General features: G+C 40.5%; 1 protein-coding gene across 2 annotated transcripts in view; it reads left to right on the plus strand.

Annotated features, from left to right (window-relative positions):
• Positions 1-932: 932 nt before the first annotated feature.
• neto1l (neuropilin (NRP) and tolloid (TLL)-like 1, like) overlaps positions 933-24,520 on the plus strand; it is a 58,575-nt gene continuing 34,987 nt past the window's right edge. For both annotated transcript variants that reach the window (XM_041065962.1, XM_041065963.1), the window contains exons 1-4: positions 933-960; positions 1,793-1,849; positions 1,951-2,085; positions 2,561-2,809. In XM_041065962.1, the coding sequence (XP_040921896.1) occupies positions 933-960; positions 1,793-1,849; positions 1,951-2,085; positions 2,561-2,809 (469 nt within the window). The remainder of the gene's footprint in view (positions 961-1,792; positions 1,850-1,950; positions 2,086-2,560; positions 2,810-24,520) is intronic.

A 24,520-nucleotide genomic window follows, 5' to 3' on the forward strand; every position in this document is an offset into this window, starting at 1 on the left:
CAAACACACACACTCGCGCGCGCGCATACACACGTGCATATTTGCGCTACCTTCTCTACTTTTTCTGGTGTGTGTGTGTGTTCATGTGTGGATGAAGTCGTGTCCTGGAGAAGTTTTCAACGCGTGCGTCAAAAGTACGTGGGGATGGTGGCGCATTGGACGGCTGTAGTCAGTGCTGAATGAACGGAAGGAGGAGGGAGATGATACGTTAACTCCTGCTGGCTGCGGGGACTCTCCACTTGATGGAAGCCAAGACAGAGGGATGCACTCAGAAGAACACTGACAGATTTTAGAGGACCACAGAAGCGACAAATGAAACGCAAAGGAAAATCCACTTAATTTTTTCTTCTTTTTTTTTCTTTCTTTTGGCTACCCTGTGTTTTCCAGGGGATTTTTACGCACAGCAAGAAGAGTGAAGAAAACGCCGCAGAGATGAGTATTGCGTGGTTTTACATGCTCCAGAAGGATCCCCTCTCCTGATAAAGGGACCAAAGAGGACAAAACCAGGCTGTCCATGATATTTTCCAAAAGAAGATCGCAAAGGTGGAGCGATTAGAGAAGGGCTGATGACGGGACTATTAATCCTTTCAGTGCATCAAAAGCACCAAAGGGTATTAGAAACGTTTGGATGGAAATCGGGCGAGTGTTTAGAACTGTTTTTGGTTTTATATGAAACTGGTGATTAGTTGTTGTGACACATCTGCAAGGATTGTTTTGGTTGTTTCTTTTTTCACTGAAGATTTTATTAAGGAGTAAATTTGCCTCTCTCTTTTATTTTTATTTTTTTTCACGGAAAGGTTGTATGGTATGAGCGGTTTCCTGGTGTGAATGTTCAGAAACTCTCATATCAATCTTTTTTTTTTCCCTCTCCAAGTATTCCTAAATCTAAATGGAATTAGTTGAGTCTGAAGCCGTTTGTGAAAGGAACAGACATGGTACATGGGCACAGCTTCCATCACGGTAAGACATCCGTATTCATCAGATGAAGCACACTTGGTCAGAGCTCTTATTGCTTGCTTATACCCTAATGAAAAATAAGTATGGTAATCCTTTAATCAGTTAAAGGACTCTAAATACTAGACAGAACAGATTAAACTGAAAATAGGAACAGTTTGATGGAGATTTCTTGGGATAGAACAAATATCATGAGGTGATAAAAAGACATACTGCATCCTGCAACCTGTAAACTCACTCTTGAAGGTCACACTGTAAGTTCTTCTAGAATTTGTTTTGCTTGTAATTTGTTAATTTTTGTTTTTGGGAGGATGTACTTCTTAAGAACACTGTGATTTGTAACAACTTAATATATAGTTGTGTTGTACATTTTTTGGAAATAATTTTTGGTCATTTTTTAAATTTATTTATTTATTTAATCTCTGTTACTTCTCCAGAGGTTTGGTAGTATTTTACAAGTATTTGCACAAAGTTGCAGCACAGGCCTAGAGGTTATGTCCTGAGCTGTTTGGAGTCATTTTCATTTTTTTCTTTTTTACATTCCAGGATATTTGAGTCTTCCTAATCTGTAATGTAATTGCTTGTTATCATCATTTTTTGGGTACTGTTTGCTATTTTGTTTTTTGTTTTTTTTAATATATAAAATTACATACAGGGCAGGTTTAGCAGTAGCATAATACTGATGTACAGTACATGAAATCCAAAACCTGAAATGTGTCCCTTGCTGACTCAACCCTTTCTCAGCTGAAATCAAGCTGTGCACAAACAAAGAAAATAACATGCTCGTGCTGCAGTCTACCATCAAAGATGTATTTATTTATCTTTTTTGTTCTCACAGTTGTTGCAAGTCTTCTCATACTTGGGTTGTCTGGGGCAACAAAGAAGGATACAGCAGGTAATGTCCATCACAGCAACTGTGTGTCTTTTCTCATCAGATATCCTTCCTTCTCCAAGCTTTAATCTCTGTCTTTTTCCTCTTTGCTTTATATTATTCAGTGAAAAACAATTCTGGAGTGAAGCCTGCAGGTCAATGTGGAACGTGGGTGAAAGAACCAGAAGGAGGGCTCTTCACTTCTCCCAATTACCCAAACAAATACCCCCCAGACACAGAGTGTGTTTACATCCTTGAAGGTAAATATTCTTTTTAAGCACAGCAGCAGTCCAAAATAAAAAAAAACAAAACAAAACAAACACCAACAAAACATGCAAGGTGGTCCAGCTATTTATTCTCAGTTGAAGCTTTGCTGGCGTTATCCTGTTAGGTGGGGGTGGGTCACAGTAACTGATCAGAGATTGATGAGATGTTTTGGTTTATTAGAGAGCAAGTTGTTAGTCCGTGCTGTTATTTTTCACATCGGGGAACGATATTTGATTAATCAGCACAGATGATCGGGTTAAATATTACCAAAGTGAACATGGAAGCTAAAGACTATCAGAGCTCTGGTGCTGTAGAGCATAATTGACTAACAGCCAGGGCTGGTAGTGTGTACTGAACGCGTGGGTGCACTAATAACGAATCAGGTTGAACATTCGTCAATGAAAGCATGACTAATATTTAACTCCCCGCTTTGTTGTAGGTGGTAATTATTTCCATTGTGTCTTCTAGCCCCCCCAAGGCAGTGTATCGATCTGCATTTTGAGGAGAATTATTCAATCGAGTCCTCTTGGGAATGTAAGTTTGACAACATCGAGGTTCGGGATGGACCATTTGGCTTCTCCCCGATGCTCGGACGGTACTGCGGTCAGCACAGCCCGCCTGATATCAGGAGTAGCGGCCGATATCTGTGGATAAAATTTGTAACGGATGGTGAACTGGAAGCGGTGGGATTTTCAGCAAGTTACAACTTCACTGCAGGTACTTTTTTTTTTTTTGTAGCTTTGCTTTACTGCTTCTGTCAAATAATTTCTTCCTTTGCAAGCATATCCATGCTTTATAGCTCTAACAGCAAGGGTCCAAATGAATAACAAACATCATCCAGGGAACTCGGCCTTGTGGGAGCCTCTTGCAGTTTTATTGATTGTCTGTCTGCACACACTCAGTATTTCCATTGGCAATATACTGTCACTGGCTGGGACACTCTTGTGACTGGCTAGGCTGTTATTTCTTTTTTTCTCTGTTTCTGGAGTGATGTGGAACAGTGTCAGATTTGAGAGAGCATGGCAAAGTCATCTGTATAGTCGAACACAATCGTGGCAATTGCGGTTGTGTGTAAAACCTTGATTTTCTTAATTAGCCTCATCTTTGGTTGAGATCCCATTACTGAAGCACTGTGAGGATTGATGCCAAGGAATCAGGGCATAACCATGATTTAATATTCCTTCACCTACACTTGACTGGGTTTAATAACACTGTCAACTTTTTTTAGTGCGTTTGAGGCTTGAAAGGCAGTGTGCCCGGAAACATGAATGGTATGCCAATTTGTCTCAACATCCACTGCACCTTCGGGGGGGGGGGGATTTTACCATTGGACATTGGACTATGTCATTGTTTAAATGATGAATACTTATGCAATACGTTGGCCTTTCATGCTACTAGCTGCAGGCTTTTGAAAACAAAGGTATTGGGGTGAAGAGGGACCATAGATTTATCTCTAGTGGCTTTTTGTGTGCTGTTATCAAGAAATCAGAACAGCGAAGCTCTTCAGTGGCAATCATGGTGAAAATGTGCAATGAAATCTACTGAGGAATAAAGTGAAGGACTTCATACCATGGACTGTTAAGCAGAAATACTGCTACAGTGCATTTCTGAGATGTAAAAATATACTGAGGGGAACCTGCTGAAGCTCAAATGTATTCTGTGTAATCATAGTAAAAGTTACACTGTCAAATATGATATTTTCCATACAATTCAGAGGGGAGCTGGAAAGAAAAGAAAAAAGGTTGAAGAAAAGTAAAACATGAATCGACACAAAATTCAAGAGTGTCAGTCACGGTTATGTTCTTTGCTATAGAGTTTGCTCTCTGGCTGAGGCTTGTATCTCTTATCTGCAGCTGTGTTTTACACATCAGCTGCTCTTTTAGCTGCGATTTCTTTAGCACATGTGGGATTGCAGATGTGTTATTTCAACAGCAAGGCCAGGCTTTGAGTAACTACTCATTTACTAGACAGTATAACCCAATGGCATTTTAGCTCATGTCAGCTATGCTACCATTAAAGGAATTAACTATTCCTTTGCTCTTATACCAATCCTTTTTTTTTTGTCTATACAACACACATGGAGCTACTGTCATAAGCAAGATAGATCATCTTAAACATTAGAACCAAGGGGAAACAGCTAGCCGGGGCGTTGTCAGGTAACAAAAGGTAACATAATCTGTGAACCATCCCCTCTGAGGGTGTGTTCTGTGAAGATCAGTTCTGTCAAGGTGCTTTCTGTGGTCTGACAGAAAGCTAGTGGAATTTTCACTTTGCATCTTTCTTAAAAATTTGATGGTTTGTGCAGCTCATTTTTGATTCACCGCAAAAAACACTCCGTGTACCAGCAATGCAGATGTTAGCTTTGAGCTATGTTAACTAGAAATGTACGCATCCACCCTGAGTATGATAGTGTGTGTGTGTGTGTGTGTTAGCTCAGCCTCTGACTGATCTCAGAACTTCAGTTATGTCTGTGTCCCTCCAGTTTCTCTCCTCTTTGATCTCATTTCTGTACGTTTATGAAGTAGACCCAGTATAAGCGCAAATTTTTCGCTTAAGGTGAAACCTTTCTATCTCATGCCATGGACCTTCGCCTCGGTTCACACCACAACAGGCTAATTTTGCCCATCACGTGTGTCCGTTGGCATTCAATGCAATTGCAGAGCCGCTTCACCTCACCTTGGCTCGTGTCCAAAAATAGCTTAAAGCCCACTAATTAACACAGTATATCTTGCTTGTTTGATCAGTACATAAATCGAACTTTTACCTTTGTATGACCAAGTGATTAAACTAACCAGCTGCTGGCAGTAGCTTCATATTTACCATACGCACAGTGGTATCAATCTTCTCATCCATCAGCAAGAAAGCAAATAAGCATATTTTCCAAAATGTTGAACTAGGTTTGATTCCATTTGCGCTCACCACTTAGTTTCTCATGTAGTGAGGGATAGTCTACAAAAGTGTCTTCCCTAATGAATAAAACATCAAGTACACCATTACTGTAACTGTAAAAACTACCAAAAAAAAAAAAAAAAAAAACTACACAGGAAGGATAATTTGTTGTTTCCAGCCCTGATAGTCAGACACAGGGAATCCAGACTAAATTTTCTGTAATGTGCAATTGAAGTATCGTTTCTTCTTCCTGCTTCTCTTGGGAGTTTCATTGAAATTTTGCTGAGAGGAAAGAAAAAAAAAAAAGAAGCTCTGCCTCTCTTCTTGATAGGAAATATCTGTGGCATATGATTTACATAATTAAAGAAGATAAAAGTCCTGAATTCAGTCGACTTGTTACTCTGAAATCTGGCAGTGTGAATAGTGTCTCACATCTGCAGCTGCTCTGCTAACCATGCTAATTCACACAGCCCTTCTCTGATGAATGGGAGCAAAAAAAAAAAAAAAAGAGACAACAAAGGTGACCTCTTACTCTCTTTTCCTCAGTCGTTTTAGGAGCTAAGAGATAAAAACTCATGGCTCTCCTTCACATTCTGCCAGTGTCCTTTCAGAGCCTCGTGCTCTTGATGACTAATGTGGTTAGTACAGCAACCTCTGAATGAAGAAGCAGCAACTGGAATCTCACAATATCCAGCGTCATTATATGTTGAGGGAGCTCAGGGTAGCACTTTAAAGTCTGCAGATGCTATGCATTCAATTTATATGTGGCGTCAGAGGAAGTGGGAAACTGCTCCTGTAACAGACACTGGAGATTCACTCAGAACAGTGACTAAATGAACTTGGCTGCCACAGTGATGTGATGTACAATCTATTTGTCAAACAAATTACACCCAGATGCCTCATGCTTGGTCTCTTCCTATGTCACAGAACAAAGACAACAGTCTTTTTTTCTTTTCTTTTTTTCTTCTCTGCAAAATACAATGAAGCCAGTTTTTGCAAGGGTATGTGGGTATGAGTTTGACAAAATTTTGAATATCATACATACAACTACTTCCTGTTGAATTAATTCAGCTTCAAAGATGAACTTTCAGTGACCAGACTGTGTAACATCTGTACAGGGATCAGTACAGAAAAGCTTACCAGACCGTGGGGTCCATCTGGCGTGCTGCATCTGTGACTCACTTTAGTTACCTTACTGAATGAGCATACCTTGCTCTGTAGTCAGGAAATACCTCTGCCCACCTAACACATGTGAGCTCCCGGTTGAATCACAGCCACCGCTCATGCAGCCCGTTGTGTACTGTAGATCCTGACTCAGTTCTAGCATAGTATACCACGCTGGTGCCCTGGCAACGTCACAGTAACGACAAGTTTGGCACCTAACCCCCACAAATGTTTTGATGCTTGTGGTACTTACTTTGGTATTAAACAAGTTACAAGCTACAGCATGTTAAATAATGAGCTTTCAACAGAGCAAGGGTAGTTGTTTCCTCCTGTTTCCTGTCTTTGTGCTGAGGCTGTTGCTGGTATTGGCAATAGCTTCATATTTCTTTATTTCTCAGCCAGAAATCAGATATTATAAATAAAAAAAACAGTTGAAAAACATGTCAAGTGTTTATTGAATGAGGTCTCAGAACCTCCATGATGCAGTAACCTTAACATATTATCATAATACTGCTTTCAAACAGCACGCAGAGCTTCTGTAAGCATATCCCAGAAGTCATCACATTCTGTTGCTCAACAATCAAGTCCTTATATAAAAGGCAGTTCAATCAATTAAGATTAGGGAAGCCTGGGACAGAGGAGTAAGCTGTAAAACCACCCATGAGAGCAGTATTTTAGGACTGGAAGCCTCAGGCTAGTGAGACAAGACTGTGCTTGAATTTGTGAAATATATTTTTTTTTATTTTTGTTGTTTCATCCTTTGTCTTTTTCATTATTCGGCCCAAATATATTCATAGCGGGGCAATAATTTAGTTTTGAAATAGCGGCAACTTGTGAAAGTGTGACATTGAGCTATTGTCTGCGTGGTGTGTTGATACAAATGGAAACAAAGCATAATGAATAAGATTCCTCTGCTGCTTGTAAAAGCCACAAAACATAAGCTTTTTATTTTTCATCGCACATGTGAAGTTGAATCCACAGGATTCACCTCTTCGCTGGAGGTCAGCGACAAAGCAAAAGGGGAACATTGTGACAGGCAGCCTTGTACTGTAGTAATGACACATAATATAAAATTGCAAGTGGAATACCACTTGCAATTTCATACTGGATACAGGATGTGCAGCAGGGAAAATTACTGAGTGGAGGAACCGTGGTGTGGTATACTTCTGTGTGTATGTGTGTGTGTGTGTGCAAAGCTGTTGAGGGATTTGAGCAGCATTCTACTATTCAGGTCGTCCTAGGGCGCCGTGACCTTAGAACCCCATGGACTGGTAGATTAAGTGGAGTTTCGGCACCTTAAGCCAAAGCCTGAGCAAATAAAAGCTGCAAGTTCTCCCCCCTTTTTGCTCCCTGCACTCTGATCATTGAACACGCTATTTGCAGAGCCAAGACCTGGTCCTGAGGCAGATGCTGCCATGTGGAGAAACTGTGCTTTTCCTTGATTCAAAGACTGGTGATATACTGTCCCCTTTATGTATTGGCTGCTTCTTAGATGGGATGTAAGTCTCTTTTGTGGGTCTTTGAAAAACTTTAAGGTAAAATATTTCACTTTTCTGTGTTGATTCAGGAAAAATGGCACCCTATATTGGATTTGTGCAGCTTTGCATTCATAATGCATTATGTTTGAATGTATTTGTTAACATATTGTGGTTGTCAAGTGAGGACTGTGAAAAATGCTCGATAAAATTCCTTGGATGTTTAACATTTGTAATTTAAATGGAGAAAATAATGCAAATTTGTGCTGAACACAAAGTAAAATTCACCAGTGTGGAAAAAAAGTGGATCCCTGGAACAGTTAAAATACAAACTAGTCGTCAGCATGATACAGCCTCATAGGTTACCTTAAGTAACACTGCTACTTTATGTTTTCTACAATTAAGAATTCAGGTCATGACTAATGAATCTATAATCAAGATGACACTGATTGTTCTAAGTGCCTCACAGCCTGACCAATCTTCAACTGGACTGAGAATCATTTTGGAATAAAATGAGTTAAATGGCATTTAAGATTATAGCAGGAGTAGGATATATGGGCCTATCATAAAGGAGGCAGGGTCATGAGATTGAGCCTAGATGGGCTCAAACTGGAAAATTGGAAATTGAACCGAAGAGATTGACTCTTTGCTCTTGGAAGGAACTGACTACGACAGCACCATTGCTGGGCTGGACAGAAAAATTCTGCAACTTCCCAGTTTCACATCTGTCTCCAGAGTCATTTGCTGGTGGCAACACTCGGCATTTAAATCTTTGAGTGCTTTTTTTTTGTTCAGCTGCATCCACTAAGCTCTTGGATTGAAATTTCCAAATCAGTGACATTCACCAGATTGCCAGAGAGAGGCGTATAATGAATTATGATAGTTGTCATTTACTGTATTTTAAGTTACAATTGAACTTTCTCTCACCCAAAGTAATATAATTACACAAGTTTTAGGCAATTTGGCCAAAACACAGACAGTGGTAGGCAAACAGCCAAGGAGGTGGTGATTGTTTGAAATAGGGCTCTTATTCAGGACGAGCAAAACTGGGTTGTCATTGGTCTATGCTTTTAATTTTCAAAAAGGGAAAACTTGGACTTTACCTACCAAAATCTTAATAATTTTTTATGTGTATGTGAAACATGCCATGGAGTTGCAGAATCACAACACGTAACTTAAACAGATTTTATTCTCATAGATACAACAGAGCTCGTGAGATATGATCTGGCTTCTTCTGCTGTGCCATCGAAACATTGTCCCACACTGGTACAGCACCTAAGGCACTGGGAGGTAAATTTCATTTTCCATGGACCAACACTGGTAGGAGCTCAGATTCACCGCGGAGCACAGAAGAAAGATAAAATTCCTGAGTCGAAACTGAGAGAGAGAAAATTCTCCTGTGGTGCGTTTTCTGGTGTTCTCCCAAGATCTTGGTGGAGAATGTGTTTGCCTGATTGAGCTGCTTGCATAGCGTCACTCCTAATAAATCATGAAACAAGAAAAAAAAAATCTTCCTTCCAATGTTTTGCACTAATGCTTATTGTCATTAGCGCTCCCTAGCGCAGGTCACATTCTCTTTTCTCCCTGATTGTTCAGAGCTGCCTACTGTTCCTCTGATTGTTATGGGTCGCTCTTTTCTCCACTGGGAAAATGTGTAGGTGTACATTTCTCACAGCGTAGGTATGCTGTGTAATGCAATTTCCCTGAAGTAATGCTATCAGCTGAAGGGCTTTGGCAAAGAGTAAATAACCTCATCTCTGTTTGTGTTTATTTTTCAGATGACTCATTTCAATGTAAAAAAGAAAAAGAAAAAAAACTGATAGCAGTCTACAGAAAGAAGCAGACCTGTGTTTTGGTTTTCCTGTGGAGTCTGTCATCTTGCCATGTGTCTTTGAGATCTGGCTGCCCACACCAATCTCATTTCAAAGAGAATCTCCTCTGCTTGTATGTGGCGGGGAAGGGTACCAGTCGCTACGTTTGAGCTCGGCCAGAGACACCCTTCCCTTCACGCTGCCTCTGTTTTAGCAAAACGAGATGGATGGAGCGAGTTAGCATTGCAGGCACACCGCTTGCAGCTGTGGAAGGGGTCGGTCACACCCTCGCTCTCCTCACTCATCTCTCTGTCTCTCTCTTTTTTCACCTAACACTGTCTCTTTTCTTCTCTCCTATCCTCTCTTTTACTGCCATGCCTAGTTCATGCTCTCTATGTGTTGCACACCAGATCCATATGAAAGAAGAGACGTTATTAGCTTACCTTTGATAATTCTAGTTTATTACAACCTGGCCATGATTTCTTTTGGCAATAATAGCATTGCACTCACAAAGAAATTAGCAAAGATCCAAGAATGTGGTGACACTGCAAAAAAAAAAAAAAAAGAAGGTAGACAAGGCAAGAAACACAGTCCAACTAGACCTGCAAGTTGTCAGCACATCCCCAATTTTCCAGGAGCACACTTCACAAAGACGTGTCGATGCTTTTCACTGTTTTTTTTTTTTCCGCTGTGCCACTTGCTAGTGTGACTGGGCCTCTATTCTCTTTCCTTTTCTTTTCCACTTCTCCCCATCCTTCTCTCTGATATCACACCTCAGTCCTTCCAGTTTCTGCACAGAATGCTCACCAGCTTATCAGACAACACGCCTTTGCTCGGGGGACAACCAGTCAGAGTTTATCGCCCCATGGAACTCAACTCACTATCCAGCAGGATGGCTGATATTTATGTCCTTTGGCTGTTTCAGCCGCTCCTAGCCAATTACCCTGCAGATCAATCAGTGGCTCAGCCTGCCTCCTGCTTCCATCCTCTGTGGCAGTTTGTTAGCCAGGCCTGCTGTTCAGCTACAGATGCTATGCAGGTCGGGGCACTGCTCTGTTGTAGCTGCAAGTCTGCAGTAATGTAAACCATACTGGGTGTGGGAGTTTATTTGTGGTCTGCTTTGGGGATTGGCGCGGAGGGGTTGTGTGTGTATGTGTGTAGCTACTGTATACACACACCATGTGTATCACTGCCCTTGTGTACATACAGTATGCTGGAACATGTGTATTTTCATATGTGTTTGTCTACAACATACAGCTCTCCAGTCAGTTGGAGAGATGCACAGTCTTGGCTGGTTTCCTATTCAAAGCCCTGTGTCCATCCTGTGCTGCATCCACAATAGAGTGACCCATTGTGTATTCACATAGTGTTTGCCACATTGTACACATGATGCATATGGTCTTTGCTCTCGGAACTGCATTGGAAATTAGCTGGGGTATTGTAAGTGCATTTTTTCCTCAGCTCCCTTCCTCTGTAGGCATAACAGCTCGCCTAGGGCTCTTTGTTTCATTAGCCTATCGCCGTGGTGGATCCTTGGCTGTCATGCTGAGAGCCTGACTCTCTCCATTATGCTGTATTAGGCAGCAATGAGATTGAGTTGTGTGTTTTATCTTTGCACACATTAAGGCCTCAACCTATTGAAAACGTCTTAGGGAATTATTCTGCGAAGGGTTGATTGAAAAGGTCTTCATGTTTGGAAGGTGGATGAGTTTTGTTTGCTCATCACTTCTGATTTGTACCTCTGATTTCGAAGGACATTGCCGAGCAGATTGCTTTCCATGCTTGACGAGCTTCGCTTTTGTTTTCATCCTCTCATCAGTGGGATTTTTCCTCAGGGAGTTGGTGTATTAACATACTGGGATAAAAAAAAGTCTAATAACTGGCTCAAAAGGAGAATGAAAGATGAATGTTCTGTTTTCATTATCTGCACGTTGCTCCCCCGTTTTCTTACATCCTTTCTGGCATTGGATTGGATGCCAATCTTATCATCTAAAAGCAAATGTCTGATTCCAAAGGGACCTAAATTGCATTTGGCATCACGGTAATCTAATAGGTAATGGCAAGTTTTTGTTTTGCCGCTGGGAGAATGATGTCAACGTTCAACAATGAAGGAGGGCAAGACCATGATGGGATTATGAAATGTGGAATTTGAGTAATCCTCACAACATTTCAGAATGATAAAACAGTTGTGGATTCAAGCGGACGCCCACAACCATAGATCATACTCCCTTGTAGGAAATGACAGTAAAATGAGTTGATGGTACATTTCATGAAATGAAAGTGCAGCTTGGGTCATATAACGCCTGTCCCACTCTATATACTGTTGGGACTGAGTTGGAGGGTTAATGCATATCATTACCATTTGATAGGCTTACAGAATAGCCATGGCAAGTGGTTTATGGTTTGCAGCTGACTGTAATTCTCTGGCTTCTCTCGGTCCATCATATTTTATTTATTCTGAGGTTCCTAGGTTCAACCAAGGAAGAAATATTCAATGTAATAATAATGGAATACAATTTCTATACAAAGCAGAACAGAATAGCCAATATCGGTCTGTATCTGTGCTCGGTTTGGAGAGGTGGTTGAAGTGATGCCTGATTTTGAAGTTCATTCATAACCATAATAGCAAAGCCCCCCTCCACCTGCTTCCCCTGTCTGTGTGAAGGATTGCTATTGCACCCAGAGGATCCATTATGTGAGCTTGCAGGCTGCTTAACAGTTCCTACAGGAAAGACCAGGTTAAATTTGAATGTTTACTGTTTGACGTCTTGGAGCGTGTGACACCCTGTGTCCTGGAGGTGTGAAACAGATTGCTCAATGTTCTATGCCGTTGTTGCAGTACACTTTCAGCCGTTTTGCTGGAGGTGTCAAGCGTTTGCTTGGCTCTGAGACCTTGAGTCACAAAGGCTGAAAAGAACCAGTCAGGATGACAGAGTAACTAACATAAACACGTTCTTGGGGAAGTGTCGGTTTCCATCAGCTTTTCTCGCACATTTCGTCTTCTTTCATCCTCGTCAAAGCTCAAATTGCTCATCCATCTGTGATTATTGAGGTTGCAGGAGGGTGCGAGAGAACATCTTTATTTCCTCCTCTGAGAACTGAAAGTACACCAGTGGAGTCCGGCTAGTCAGTTAAGACCATCTTCTGCCATTGGACGACTGAAGCCTTTCTGGCAGATTGCAGAGAGCAAGGGACCTGGAAAAAGTTAGGAAGTCGATCATGTGTGTTCATCTCTGTTTCTCTCTCAAACAAACACTAACAGCCTGCTGAACGGCACAGCCTTGCTGGCATTTCATTTTCCATTTGGCAAGCTCGATTAATCACAGCGCTCCTATACAATGCGACGCACATGGTCACCCACCGGTGCTGGCTCTCATTATTCCCCTACGCAGGAAAATGTACAGCTCGGGGGAAAGCGAGGCAGTGAAAGAGCAGTAGGAACATCATAGCTACACTATTGCATACACTGTATATATGAGCCAGAACAAACTCAGAACAAGAGACAAAGAGGGAAGAAAGGAAAGAGGGATTCAGCGATAGAGAGAAAGATTTGGATTGCTGTGAATAGGTTATGGCCATGCTGTGAGGAAGACTGATAAAAAGATTGGGGCTGCTCCATGTCCCCTCAAGGCTCTGCTTCTATCTGAATATTCATTGAGCTGACACTGGCTTTTCTCGCCACCGTCTATAAAAGGATGCCAATTGGCTTTTACCTTGTGGCTTCTAATAAGCCTCTGTGCCTAACATGCATACAAACGACTCTTCATAACACACAGACTCACATAGTGATTCCTGCACTTTCCTATAAACAGCCTTAAAACAGCTTAAAGTGCCTTAAGAGTTTGCTCTCTGTATGTTTAAATTGCCATGCATGGGGAAAAAAAATGCATTACTAGATAACAATTTTTTTTTTCTGTGACAGTTGTGTGCCTTCATATCTCCAGGACTGAAACTGAGACTTGCTGACTTTATCTTCTTTCATGCATGCACTACGATTGTTTATTCATTCTGTATAATAAAATATCTGATCTGCTGCAGGGGGATAAAATTGTTTCGGGAAATCCTTCCGTTTGTCAAAAAAGTAGATTATTCATCCATTCAGCACATTTATATAATTTTTATTCATTTATGATCCTAGATAGTCAAGTTTACAGTAAAGCAACTTTTATAAAATTCCAATACTGCACACGACGGAGGCAATCTTTGCTGACAATACAGGGCCTGAATCTGTTTTCTGGAAAAATCTGCACTCTGCAGATACTACATCCTGCAATGATCATCCATACTGACTCTGTTTGTGTAAACAGGAGAAATAACAGTTGAGTTTATTTATGGGGAAAAAAGTGTGTGTATATATATATATATATATATATATATATATATACACACACACACACACACACACACACACACACACACATATATATATATATACACACACATATATACACATTTTATACATGCTCACTGTGCACATGCAGAAACCCAAGCTTTCCCTTATTTTTGTGTCCTAATGTGCTTGGAGCACATATCTCATCCAAGACTTGAGTCAAGAAGGATTTTAGCTGGGGTAAACCACTCAAATCTGTATTCTACTCCTAATCCCTTCGCACAAACACAGACATACACACTGGATCTCCACTGAGCGGCTACATCTGAACCCTCAGATCAAAAAATCCTTTTTATTTTGTACTCCCAATTTGTTTGTAGGGGTCATGTTGCTTCTCAGTTTATATGCCAGAAGTGAAAACAGGCATGTATGTAAAGAAGAGAAAATAAAGTGAACTTGCTAAGCAGCAGATATTATATTATCTTCATGTGGAATATACGTATTGTAGAGTACAATAGTGCACACATTTTGTCTGTTTCCATAAAAATACTTTTAATTTAATCCATAACCACCTGCGCCAAGTACAGCAATCTTAAATATTCAGGCATAGTCCTTCTAGGGCTCTTCTGGTAAGATGTAGAATTCAAGTGAGATTGAAATCAGCATCCATTCCTTAGATAACCGTGTGCCACAAGGACATAATTTTCTTTTTCTTAAATTAGAAAAGATTAGGTTGAATCTGGGAGGCTCGGCTGAGAATTTTGTCACCCTCTGGGCAACACTTTATTTCCTAGTATTTCAAAAGTCTTCCAACTTCACCTTCTGATTTAGTTGATAATTCACAGTCTCTCTCTCTAACTCTCTGTCTCTTTGTTATAGAAGAGGAAAATATGCGTCTGGGCTGTCGACCGCACTGGTTCATAACAGAGGAAAGTAATTTGTCTTTGTGTGAAATGAACTTCACTTATCTTTTCAAAGACCTTTGACTTGCTTGAGTCTGTCGTTTGACACACATGGAGAAAATTGTGTAGTAAAACACGCCAGTCTCCAAAAAGCAGCTATTAAATCCATCTAAAACCACATGCAAAAGCCCATTCCACCACACTCATGGCGTGTAATTTCTTGTGTTTGTAATCACGTATCCATTAGTTAATCTCCACAGCCACAAACTTCATTTCACGACACCACACCACAAAGCAAGATAAGAGGACCTGAAAGAGAATCACAGTGTCATACATCAGACAGAGAAATAAAGAAAAGCTGGGAGTGGAAGACGGTGGTGGGATTACGTTTACTCCCCCCTCCACCCACCCTCCTAAAAAAACCTCATTGTGTGCTTGTAGCTTATAAGAGAGATTGACTGTGATCAGGAGGAAAGTCTGAGTCATTGATTTTATCGTGCTCTGCCTCTGAAGAGGCGAGGCTTTGTGGAAACTTAAATTGTGGTAAGAAAGAACTCAGGGAAAATGCTTAAATTGAGTGTGTGGCGTGGAGGGCTTTGGTGTGGCTTAAATATTCATTTGCTGGTGGCAGTAGTTCTGGGGGGAGGTTTTAGCTCCTAGCAGTGGATCTCTTGACACACTTCTTGTCAAACATCTATGGCTTCTCCTTTTTTTCTGCTAAAACAAAGCTGATTTTAAAAAAAGAAAATCTGGCATTTTTAGTCTTAAGAGTTTTAGAGGAACAGTTTGTTTCCTTGTTAAGAACAAGGAAGGCATTTTTTTTTTGCTGAAACCTTGGCTTGCTAATAAAGATGCTTGCAATGGGCTAGTGGCCAATAAACATGGTTCCAATTGTTTAAATTACAACCTTGCTTATCTGTCTGGTAATGAGCAGTCAAATATTTTACAGCTGTATTTATTAGAATTTTTGTGCAAATTCCTTTTTCAGTATTCCTCCCAATTTAGATCATCATTAGAACATCTGCTTGTGCATTGTGGTCATTGTCATTGCCTCCACCTGAGCATGATATGTACAATATGTGTCACATACAGTGAGATCCAAAAGTCTGAGACCACATTTCCTGTTCAAGAAAATGGGAAAGTTCTCCCTGTTTCTCTCACCTGTTCACACACACAGACTCAAAGTAGCAGGCTCCCTATTCCCTCTCACAAGCCTGAAGCTTGTGGGCGTGTTTAGTTGAGCATGTAGTTTATATACCCAGTTCTGACTGGACAGTAATTCAAGTAGTTCATTTCCCGAACGATGTGTTTCCATACATTGCTTTCAGGTTACCAGTACATTGAAAAGGGAAGCTTTTGAGCATGACGACCATCTTTTTCCAGGTTTAATATTCTGTTATGTAGCTGAGTAAAAAACAGCGGAGGATATCAAAACAAGTTTGTTTGGTTGTCGCTTGCTTTTATCATCTTCTCCATGTTGCACTTGGGGAGTCTAAGATGTTATTTGAAGGGTCGCTCCTTCAAATGTTTGTGTGAACGGGGCTTATTGCATGGTAGGTTGATACTAACCACCCCCTCCTACAAGGTGGCACTTCAACTAACCAATCAGTTAGCCATCCCAACCTTCTCCCAATTCAAACTTTTGCACTCTACATACTTCGTTACTTAACTTCTTCCTTTGCTCCCGTCATTATTACTATGGATCGCAATAAGCTGCCTGGCCAGCTGACCTATTGGCTGGATTTTTACAGGAGGACAGTCTCATAACAAACAGCTGAGATGCCAGTCTTAAAGGTATTGTGGCTCAGCATGTCCCAGCCATGAGAAGCCACAGTAGTAGTAGTAGTAGTAGTAAAATGACATTGCTTTTTATCAGTGAGTTTAGTCATAATTTGTTTGGCACCGCTTGTGTTTTGTCAACAAGCTTCAAAATCTCTTTTGGGTTTTCTTGGTGTAGTGCTGATTGGGATTGGGTTTTCCATTTCATTAAATGTGTGAAGGATTTCATCAGCTAGAGGCAACCGTTTGCCTGGGGTTCAGATGTGTGAAGCAACAGAAATCATAGTATTCCGCTCTAAACTAACAGATGGGATTATGAAGCATTAGATATTGAGCGACAAAAGAGTTTACACGAGGGCAGAGGAAGAGAAACAGCGAGTCCCTCTTTTGTGCCAAAGGTTTCATTGCATGTATTATGACAGAGGGGACAGTGAGTTCGTAATGACTTTCCCACTTCTGTCGTTGCACTTTTTTTTTTTTTTTCTTTGAGCAATCTGTGCTGCAACTTGACCAGCGTGATTAGCCAGCACACCAAAGAGCAGCGTTTCATTACATTGGAGAGAGATCTTTATTTGATCCTACTCCTTTAGCACATTTCCCTGTTAATACCCCTTCTGATGTCTGATTAAAAACTCTCACAGTAATGTGCCTACAACCCCCCACCCACATACACATACACACTCTCACACACACATCCCCTCCATCAGTCACAAAAAGCCAATTTGAGAAAATTAAAAATCTTTTAAAAGGATGTAGTTATCTCACCCTATTCCAACGGACATTTTTATGTAACTCAATTGATGCATGACTGCTTCCATTAACTTCTGATCCCTAAGTTGGTATAAATACTCTTTTCAATTTAGATAGTGGCAAGTGGTGAATAGGGCGTTGCGTTGGCGTGCATGTAGAGTACCGACCTCCGCCAGACTTCTTGAAGAATCATTCATTCTTTTATGATTTAGCTGATATTTACCTACTACTGCAGCTCTGCCTGCACATTCAAAGACCCAGTTGTCTTCAGTGATGTGGAGATATACATCTCTCAATCTCTTATGGTGACTAAAGCCTGAAATTGCATATGTAAATCTTTTGTAACACAACCCTGTGCAACTATCTGATTCATTTTTTTTTTTTTACACTCATTCTCAGTCATCTCAATCAAATTGCCTTTCTTTTCGAGATGCAGATGCTGGTTATTTATCTTCTCTGTCATCCTCTTCTTCACTCACTCACCCAGGTTTTATGCAGTGACGGAGCAACCTTGTAGTTTTGCCCTCACACCCATTCCTCTGAGGCTCATAGCCTATAAGTGTATGCGAGGAAGTGAGTGAGAGAGAGAGAGAGAGAGAGGAAGAGAGGGAGAGATAGCGACATTCTAATGGGGTTTATCAAAGTCAACCTGAATACTCTAACAGTCTGGGCCTGAACATCAAAGCCTACTCTCCACTCCACTGCCAACTACTCTGGACATCCATCAAACACCCAGGCAGGGGGGAAAGCCTAAATAGACTAAATTGGATGACGGAAATGTTTGTATTGTAAGGACAGGTACTCTGATGAAGGTCTAATCCCAGCCTATCAACGTGACTGTGAATGAACCTGACATTTTCAGGAGTTCGCTCTGAGGTGTCACAAGAAGCCCCTTTCGATTTGAAACTGTGTGGGGGGGAAAAAAATGAAGAAGCAGTCATCTTCACCGGTAGATTATGCCAGAATGCTTCGAGGTCTGTTCTAACATACTTTGTGACATGCTATCGATTCAAGAGAAGATGAAAGGAAATGCTGTGTGGTTTGATATCTCATTCAGGGGCCTTAATTCCCACTGACACGCATTGAGAAAGAGACGGTCCTTTTGATTGCAGTGAATCTGACCAACAGGGTTATTCTCTCTGGCAGATCAGAGTGTTTCTCCTCATTTTTATTAGACTCTCATACAGAAGTAAAAGCAGTGTATATACAGTGTATATATTCATCTCTTTGATAGCTGTGAACACACTTTAATCCATCATGAGTCTGTGTGTTTGTGCATGTATCCATTTGGGTGCAGAGTCATGTTTGTATACTCTCCTGGCAGAGACAAATGAAAATCTTATTTTTTCTAATGAAAAAATATCGACGCTTTGCACAGTAAAGCAATGCAAGGGATGAAAATCCATTATGTGAATTGTGCTTTGCATCCTCCATAGGTCACAGAAACAGATATTTGCATAAAGCTGATCATGCTTCACTTTGAATTGCAGAGTGACAGATCATCTTCTTAACAGCCATATTTTGCCACTCTTAAATGGAGCTTTCTAGTTAGGTCTAGGCACCGATAGAAATGGATTTTGGTATAATGCTGGTGCTCAGTGAGATTACAACCTCTCTTCTTGGGTGTATTTATGGCTGTAATATTGTGAAAGGAGAGGTTAGAGATGAGATAAAGGGACCATATTGACCCTGTGCTTCAGTTTGTAGCCGAGTGGTGCAGGAAGGTGCTCAGTCTTGAGCAGATGCAATATAATCTCTCATAATCATTTAAAAGGATTTCCAGAAAGTGCTTACAACTCAGCATATTCAAAGAGAAACACGGCAACAAGGCCTCATAATGAAAATGAAATACAGTTAATTTAGCTGCTAACTAATTGAATGTTCTCACTACAATGCTAACACGGCAATGTTCAGCGAGTATAATGTTCATGGTCACCATCTTAGTTTTTAGGGTGTTAGTATGCCAAAATTTGCTAACTTGCTCTAACGAAAAAGTTCAGCTGGGGCTGATTGGAACGTCACTAATTTTGTAGATATTTGGTCATAAAACCAAGTCTTGGCCAAAAAGAAATTTTGACATGATGATCGCCAAAATCAGTGGGACTCATCTGCTGCGGAATATGAATATCTTTACAAAATTTTATGGCAAACCATCCAGTTGCTGTTGCTCCTGTTTGTATTTTCCAGTATCAGCCTTGTTTTACTGTTTACTGATGGCAGTCAGCCATATTGGAGCTGTGTTACTGCTAATACAAACCAAACTTTTCCAGCTGTTGCTGCTTCAAATTAGAAATGTTCTACTGGCGAACCGGTGAGATGCTTTTATTGTGAAAAAAGTATAGGCAAGTACAGGAAATGTAATGTGTTTGAATGACTTCACCTTGCCTTGCTGTACAATGGGGAAAAAAAACACACAGTGTGCTTGGGCAGCTCTACTGCTTGCCGCCATTCACAGCATGGCTCTGTGTGACTACCTCCCCTACTATGGAAAAACCCAATAGGTCAGCCAATAAGTAAGAAGAAATGTCATTACAGAAATCCCACTAGATTTGTGGCAATTTGTGTCTGTGTCACCATGACATAGTTTGTCCACTGGAGAGCACTGACATGTTGATTTTCCAGCTGTAAAATGTCACGTCAAGTATGCAGCTTGGTCACAATTAAAAAAAAAAAAAAAAAAAATCAGGGCAAACCATATCACTATTGATTTTTAAAATCCCCAAATCAATATCAGTATCGGCCACAAAAATCCGGTATCAGTCTGGTTATCTTGAGCATAGTGGTGGACCCACAGGCAGATCAACATAACCATCCCTTAGAGACGTGCTGCTAGCATGGCTAAGTAATTACAAACAGACAAACATGCTCATGCTCACGCCCCCATGTCATTCACATACCATATATTTCTATCTGCCACATAGATGCAGTGTAAGCAAACTGCAATGGTCAATGCACCAGCAACACACACACACACACACACACCTGAACTGTGTAGTTATTGATTGCTCTTCTCTATTTTGCTGAGACAGATGCTGTTTCTTCCTGGATGGTACTGGACCACTTGGCTGGTGGCCTTTCTCTCTCCCCTCTGCCTCCCTCCTTTTCTCGCTAGATAGCTATCTTTCATCAGCAGCCACACACACACACACACACACACACACACACACACACACACACACACACACACACACACAGGTCTTACCTCAAGTCATCACATCGCTACTAATCACCTGCCTCTCTCTTCTGAGTTTAGACAGCTTGCAGTCCTTCACTTTTCTCCCACCCTTGTCTGCTTCTGTCAGGCTCTGTTTTTCCTTTTCCCCATCACTTGCTTTTCCCATTTCTCGATACTGCTTCATAAGCACGTATTCTTTCATTTCCCTCCTTTTATCCTTCCTTATTCTCTCTTTCGACTTCAAAACCCCTCCATGTCTTTGTCTCTCTCCTTCTTACACCTTTTTGACAGCCAGGACCAGTTTTCCTTCTCTCTCTTTTTTTTTTTTTTTCCATGTCAGTCTTTGTGTGTCAGCCTGTTATTCCTGCCATTTTGCTGTGGACATGTTGTACCCTGCCTCCATCTCTTAGCACCATGCTGGGCATCTTGCTGACTTCCCACTCATCCTCAATGGATACTGTCTATTGCACTAGATGATTTATTAAGCTGTTTGTCTTTTTTTCTAAATGTTTCATTGCCAAACTTCATGAAAGTTTTTTTTTTTGGTGAGTTGTTTAGTCTATAAAATAACTGTCCAAATTCCCAAACCCCAGTGAGACGTGTTGCTTGATCAGCTGTCTAAAATCAAAATACATTCAATTTACAATACATGTAATAGAAGAAAATCAGCAAATCCTTTAAACAATCAAAATTGTTGCCAATTAATATTCTGTTGATCAACTAACAAATTAATTCGTGTTTGCAATGTATTCAGCTCTAACCTGAATAAAATCAGATATACAATATGGAGCTTCATATTTTGGTTAAAAACATTTGTACTGTTATCTTCCTTCTAATGAAATAGGGCATTTTTCCACTGTGAAAGCACATTCCTTGCTTCCACAGTGAAACATTGCTGTATTTCTGCATTTGGATAAAATCTATAAATTGTATCATTATGGAAGAAGCAATGTCTTTTCAATATTCTGCTTAGTATGAACCACAGACTTGACTATGTACTGTTTTCATTCCAAGCTAATTTCTAACTAAGAATGTCCACCAAAATAAGAGAGATTGTTTCTGATGCCAATCTGTAAAGGCTTCAGCAAGAAAGGAAGAAAAAAAAATTCAAATATCAGGCTTAATAGTGTAGTCCCGCATGATTATTTTAAATAATCTTTCATTTAATCTCTATTGTGCACCATGGGACTATATAGAACCTCTGTATTGAGCAGTAGGGTATATTTTTAATTCAGGGTCACGCTGAGTAGTTCTACACATCACTGTATGTCACAGTAGCTCCTTGGAAATATTTCCCACCAGGATGTGAAGCGCTGATTGCTTGGCATACCTTTGACAAACACATACAGACTCAGGTGAAGCTTTCACTTGTTTCAGCAAGGTGTTACTGAGCACTACTGTGTCTCTGACATTTTCTATTCAACTCAACCAGCCCCATGACTTGCAGCATCTATATGGAATATGTAGCTTTTTGTAGAGTTAATGAATAGACAGCGCACAGGCATAATTTAGCACAGGAGGTGCTTGGGCTGCAGGAGTATTTCAGTGAAAACACAACTGGGTTTTCTTACACTCCTTATTTTTGCTTTCGGAGAAATAAGCAGTGGAGGTAATGGGGCCTCCTCAATGGACTCAAATGAATATTGAATTTGGCAGTTTGACCACTGTCCTTTAGAAATTAGTTTGTTGCTAGAAAGTTGTTTCAAAGTTCCTTCCATATTACCTTGGAACAGAACTAATTTCTAAAAATTCTGACCATTGATGTGGTAGTAAATTATCTTTTTAGGCATCCTTCATGTCCCCAGAAGGATTCCTTGTTTTCTAATGAGTGAACTGTGACCTTTTGAGTAATTTGGTTGTGGGAATCACAGTTGGAAAGGCTTAACCAGCACTAATCTCCTCATCTGGCACTATGTGCTGTGTCAAGCACAAGTGTGCTTTATTTCACTTATTCATTGGCACCCATCAAATATACATAGAACTATTTTTAACTTGGCACCTGCGAAATAATGCATATGAGGAAAGGATAATGAATGATCATAGCAGGTGTCAGAAGTATTCTGGTTTAAAGCCTAGGGGCTGAGGGAAAATTGGACAGATCTTGCTGTGCTTATTTATTCATGCCCGAATCTGGCAGACGTGTAGCAACAGCTATGTTGCGGTACAGATTCCCTGCTGCTTAGCCCCCTACAGCTAGTGCTGAGAGCTAGTTCTTGGCTAGCTTCCTGTTGCCTTCTTATTGTGCTGGTGGCAGGCAAGTGTCCCACTGCCATGTAGGCCTTATCCTTACTAAAAGCTGCAAGTGTCATTTTGAAAAAAAAAAAAAAAAAAAGCAGCATCACTGCTGATAAATGAGGTTGCAAAAAATTTGAACTCCCTCAATTATAGCTAAAAACTAACTTTCTTTACAAATTATAGGCTTGTTAAGGCCACATATAAAGTTTTACTTGAGTGTGTTCACCAAGGTCTAATGAGGTTTAATTTAAAAATCCAAGAAATCAGCACCTCCTTCTTCACATAATGATTGCTAACAAATTTGACTTTCCAGTGACACTAAGAGGAATATTTGATAAATTTGAATTTAGGAATCTTGTTGCCCAAAGGAGTAAAAACACTTCAGCTGTGCTTACATGTTGGCGAATAACTGCACTTTTTTAGAAATCCTGCTATTTGTCTCATAAACAAGCACGCGCTGGTGCACACACATCTGCAGTAAAACACACACAGGGAGGAGAGCCTGTCACAGACACTGTATCAGAATCTGCACTGACAGAAGGCAGATATTTGCCCAGCTTGTGTTAGTAATGATAAAGCATGTGTTTCTCTCACTGGAGGAGGTTAAAAATGTCTTTAATGTTAAATGGTTTTCCCCAGGATCTCTGCAGGAGAGGTCCAGCGATATGAACAAGGTGTTCCTTTGTGTGTTTTTAGCAAGCTCAAAGAGGAAACCTTTAACTTCAAGCTACCACTAATCCCACCAGTGGAGGCAAAGGGGAGCTGGGGATGCACACTCACACATACACACTGATGCAGAGCAAATCTATGTACTAAACTGAACATCTTTGTCTGTACACCCACACTGTGTGCATACCGTATGTACTGTTCAATACAAATGGTAACTCAGACACACACACACTCACACTAATGTCATACACCAGTGCTTTCGAATGCGCCCTCATAAAGCTCATGATGCAAACTCATAAACAAACACGAACACAAAGTTGTTGATTTACACTCTGCACCAGTCTCTGTGATTAAAGTTTTATGAAATGAAGGAACACTCATATCTTTGTCACATTTGCACGTCTTTTTGGACTTTATTGATCTGCAAGACTCATTTGGATCAGTACCATGGGCACTATACATCTTAACACTGTGCGCTATAGCAGAACAAGCTCCTTAATCTTAAAGAAGAGTAGAGTTGGCCATAGCCGTAAACTTATGATGCTTCGGGCAAGTTAGCACGTACAGTTTATATATCTTACTGAGATATGAAGATGCACAGACCTGAAGGCAGCGTAGAAAAGTCTAAGTGGTTTTTGAGGTCATTTGGAAGCCTTGTAGTTGACGTAATCTGCTTCGATCCGGCTTTATTGATCATCATCTTAATCATACAGCTGACGGTGTAAAGCATGCGACTTGAATAAAAAGACTTGGCTGAAAATAAAAACTTACATTCTCCCTGTTTAGCCCCTGAATGAGAATTGAAGTGTGAAAGATATAAGATTGTTGAGATGTGAGATATTTTTACACATGCAGTACATAAAATTTATGAAACATTGTTAAGAGCACAGTTACTGTATAGGTGGCATGAGGTGTTTACCACATAAGAAAAAGATAAACCGCCTGCCTTAACTCATAATTGCAAACAAAAGCCTGCCTGCAATTCAGCCATGTGCCATAGTGAAATAATTTTAGCTGACTGACAGTATTAAATGAAAAATACCATGTGGAGTTTTTAGCCTTAAGTAGCACTATGGGAGCAGTGTTTTAGTGAGGGGATCCCCCATTTGTTTATATCATGCACAGGCATCAGGACTCTCATGCGCACATGTGAGGGATTTATTCATGGCATTGTTTTCATGCTATTTTGGTGATCAACAGTTGGTGGCAATGCACTAACAAAGGCAGTTAACAAGAAAAATGCTAGTAA

Source organism: Toxotes jaculatrix, chromosome 20 (genome assembly GCF_017976425.1).
Source record: "Toxotes jaculatrix isolate fToxJac2 chromosome 20, fToxJac2.pri, whole genome shotgun sequence".
Classification (NCBI taxonomy): Eukaryota; Metazoa; Chordata; class Actinopteri; family Toxotidae; genus Toxotes; species Toxotes jaculatrix.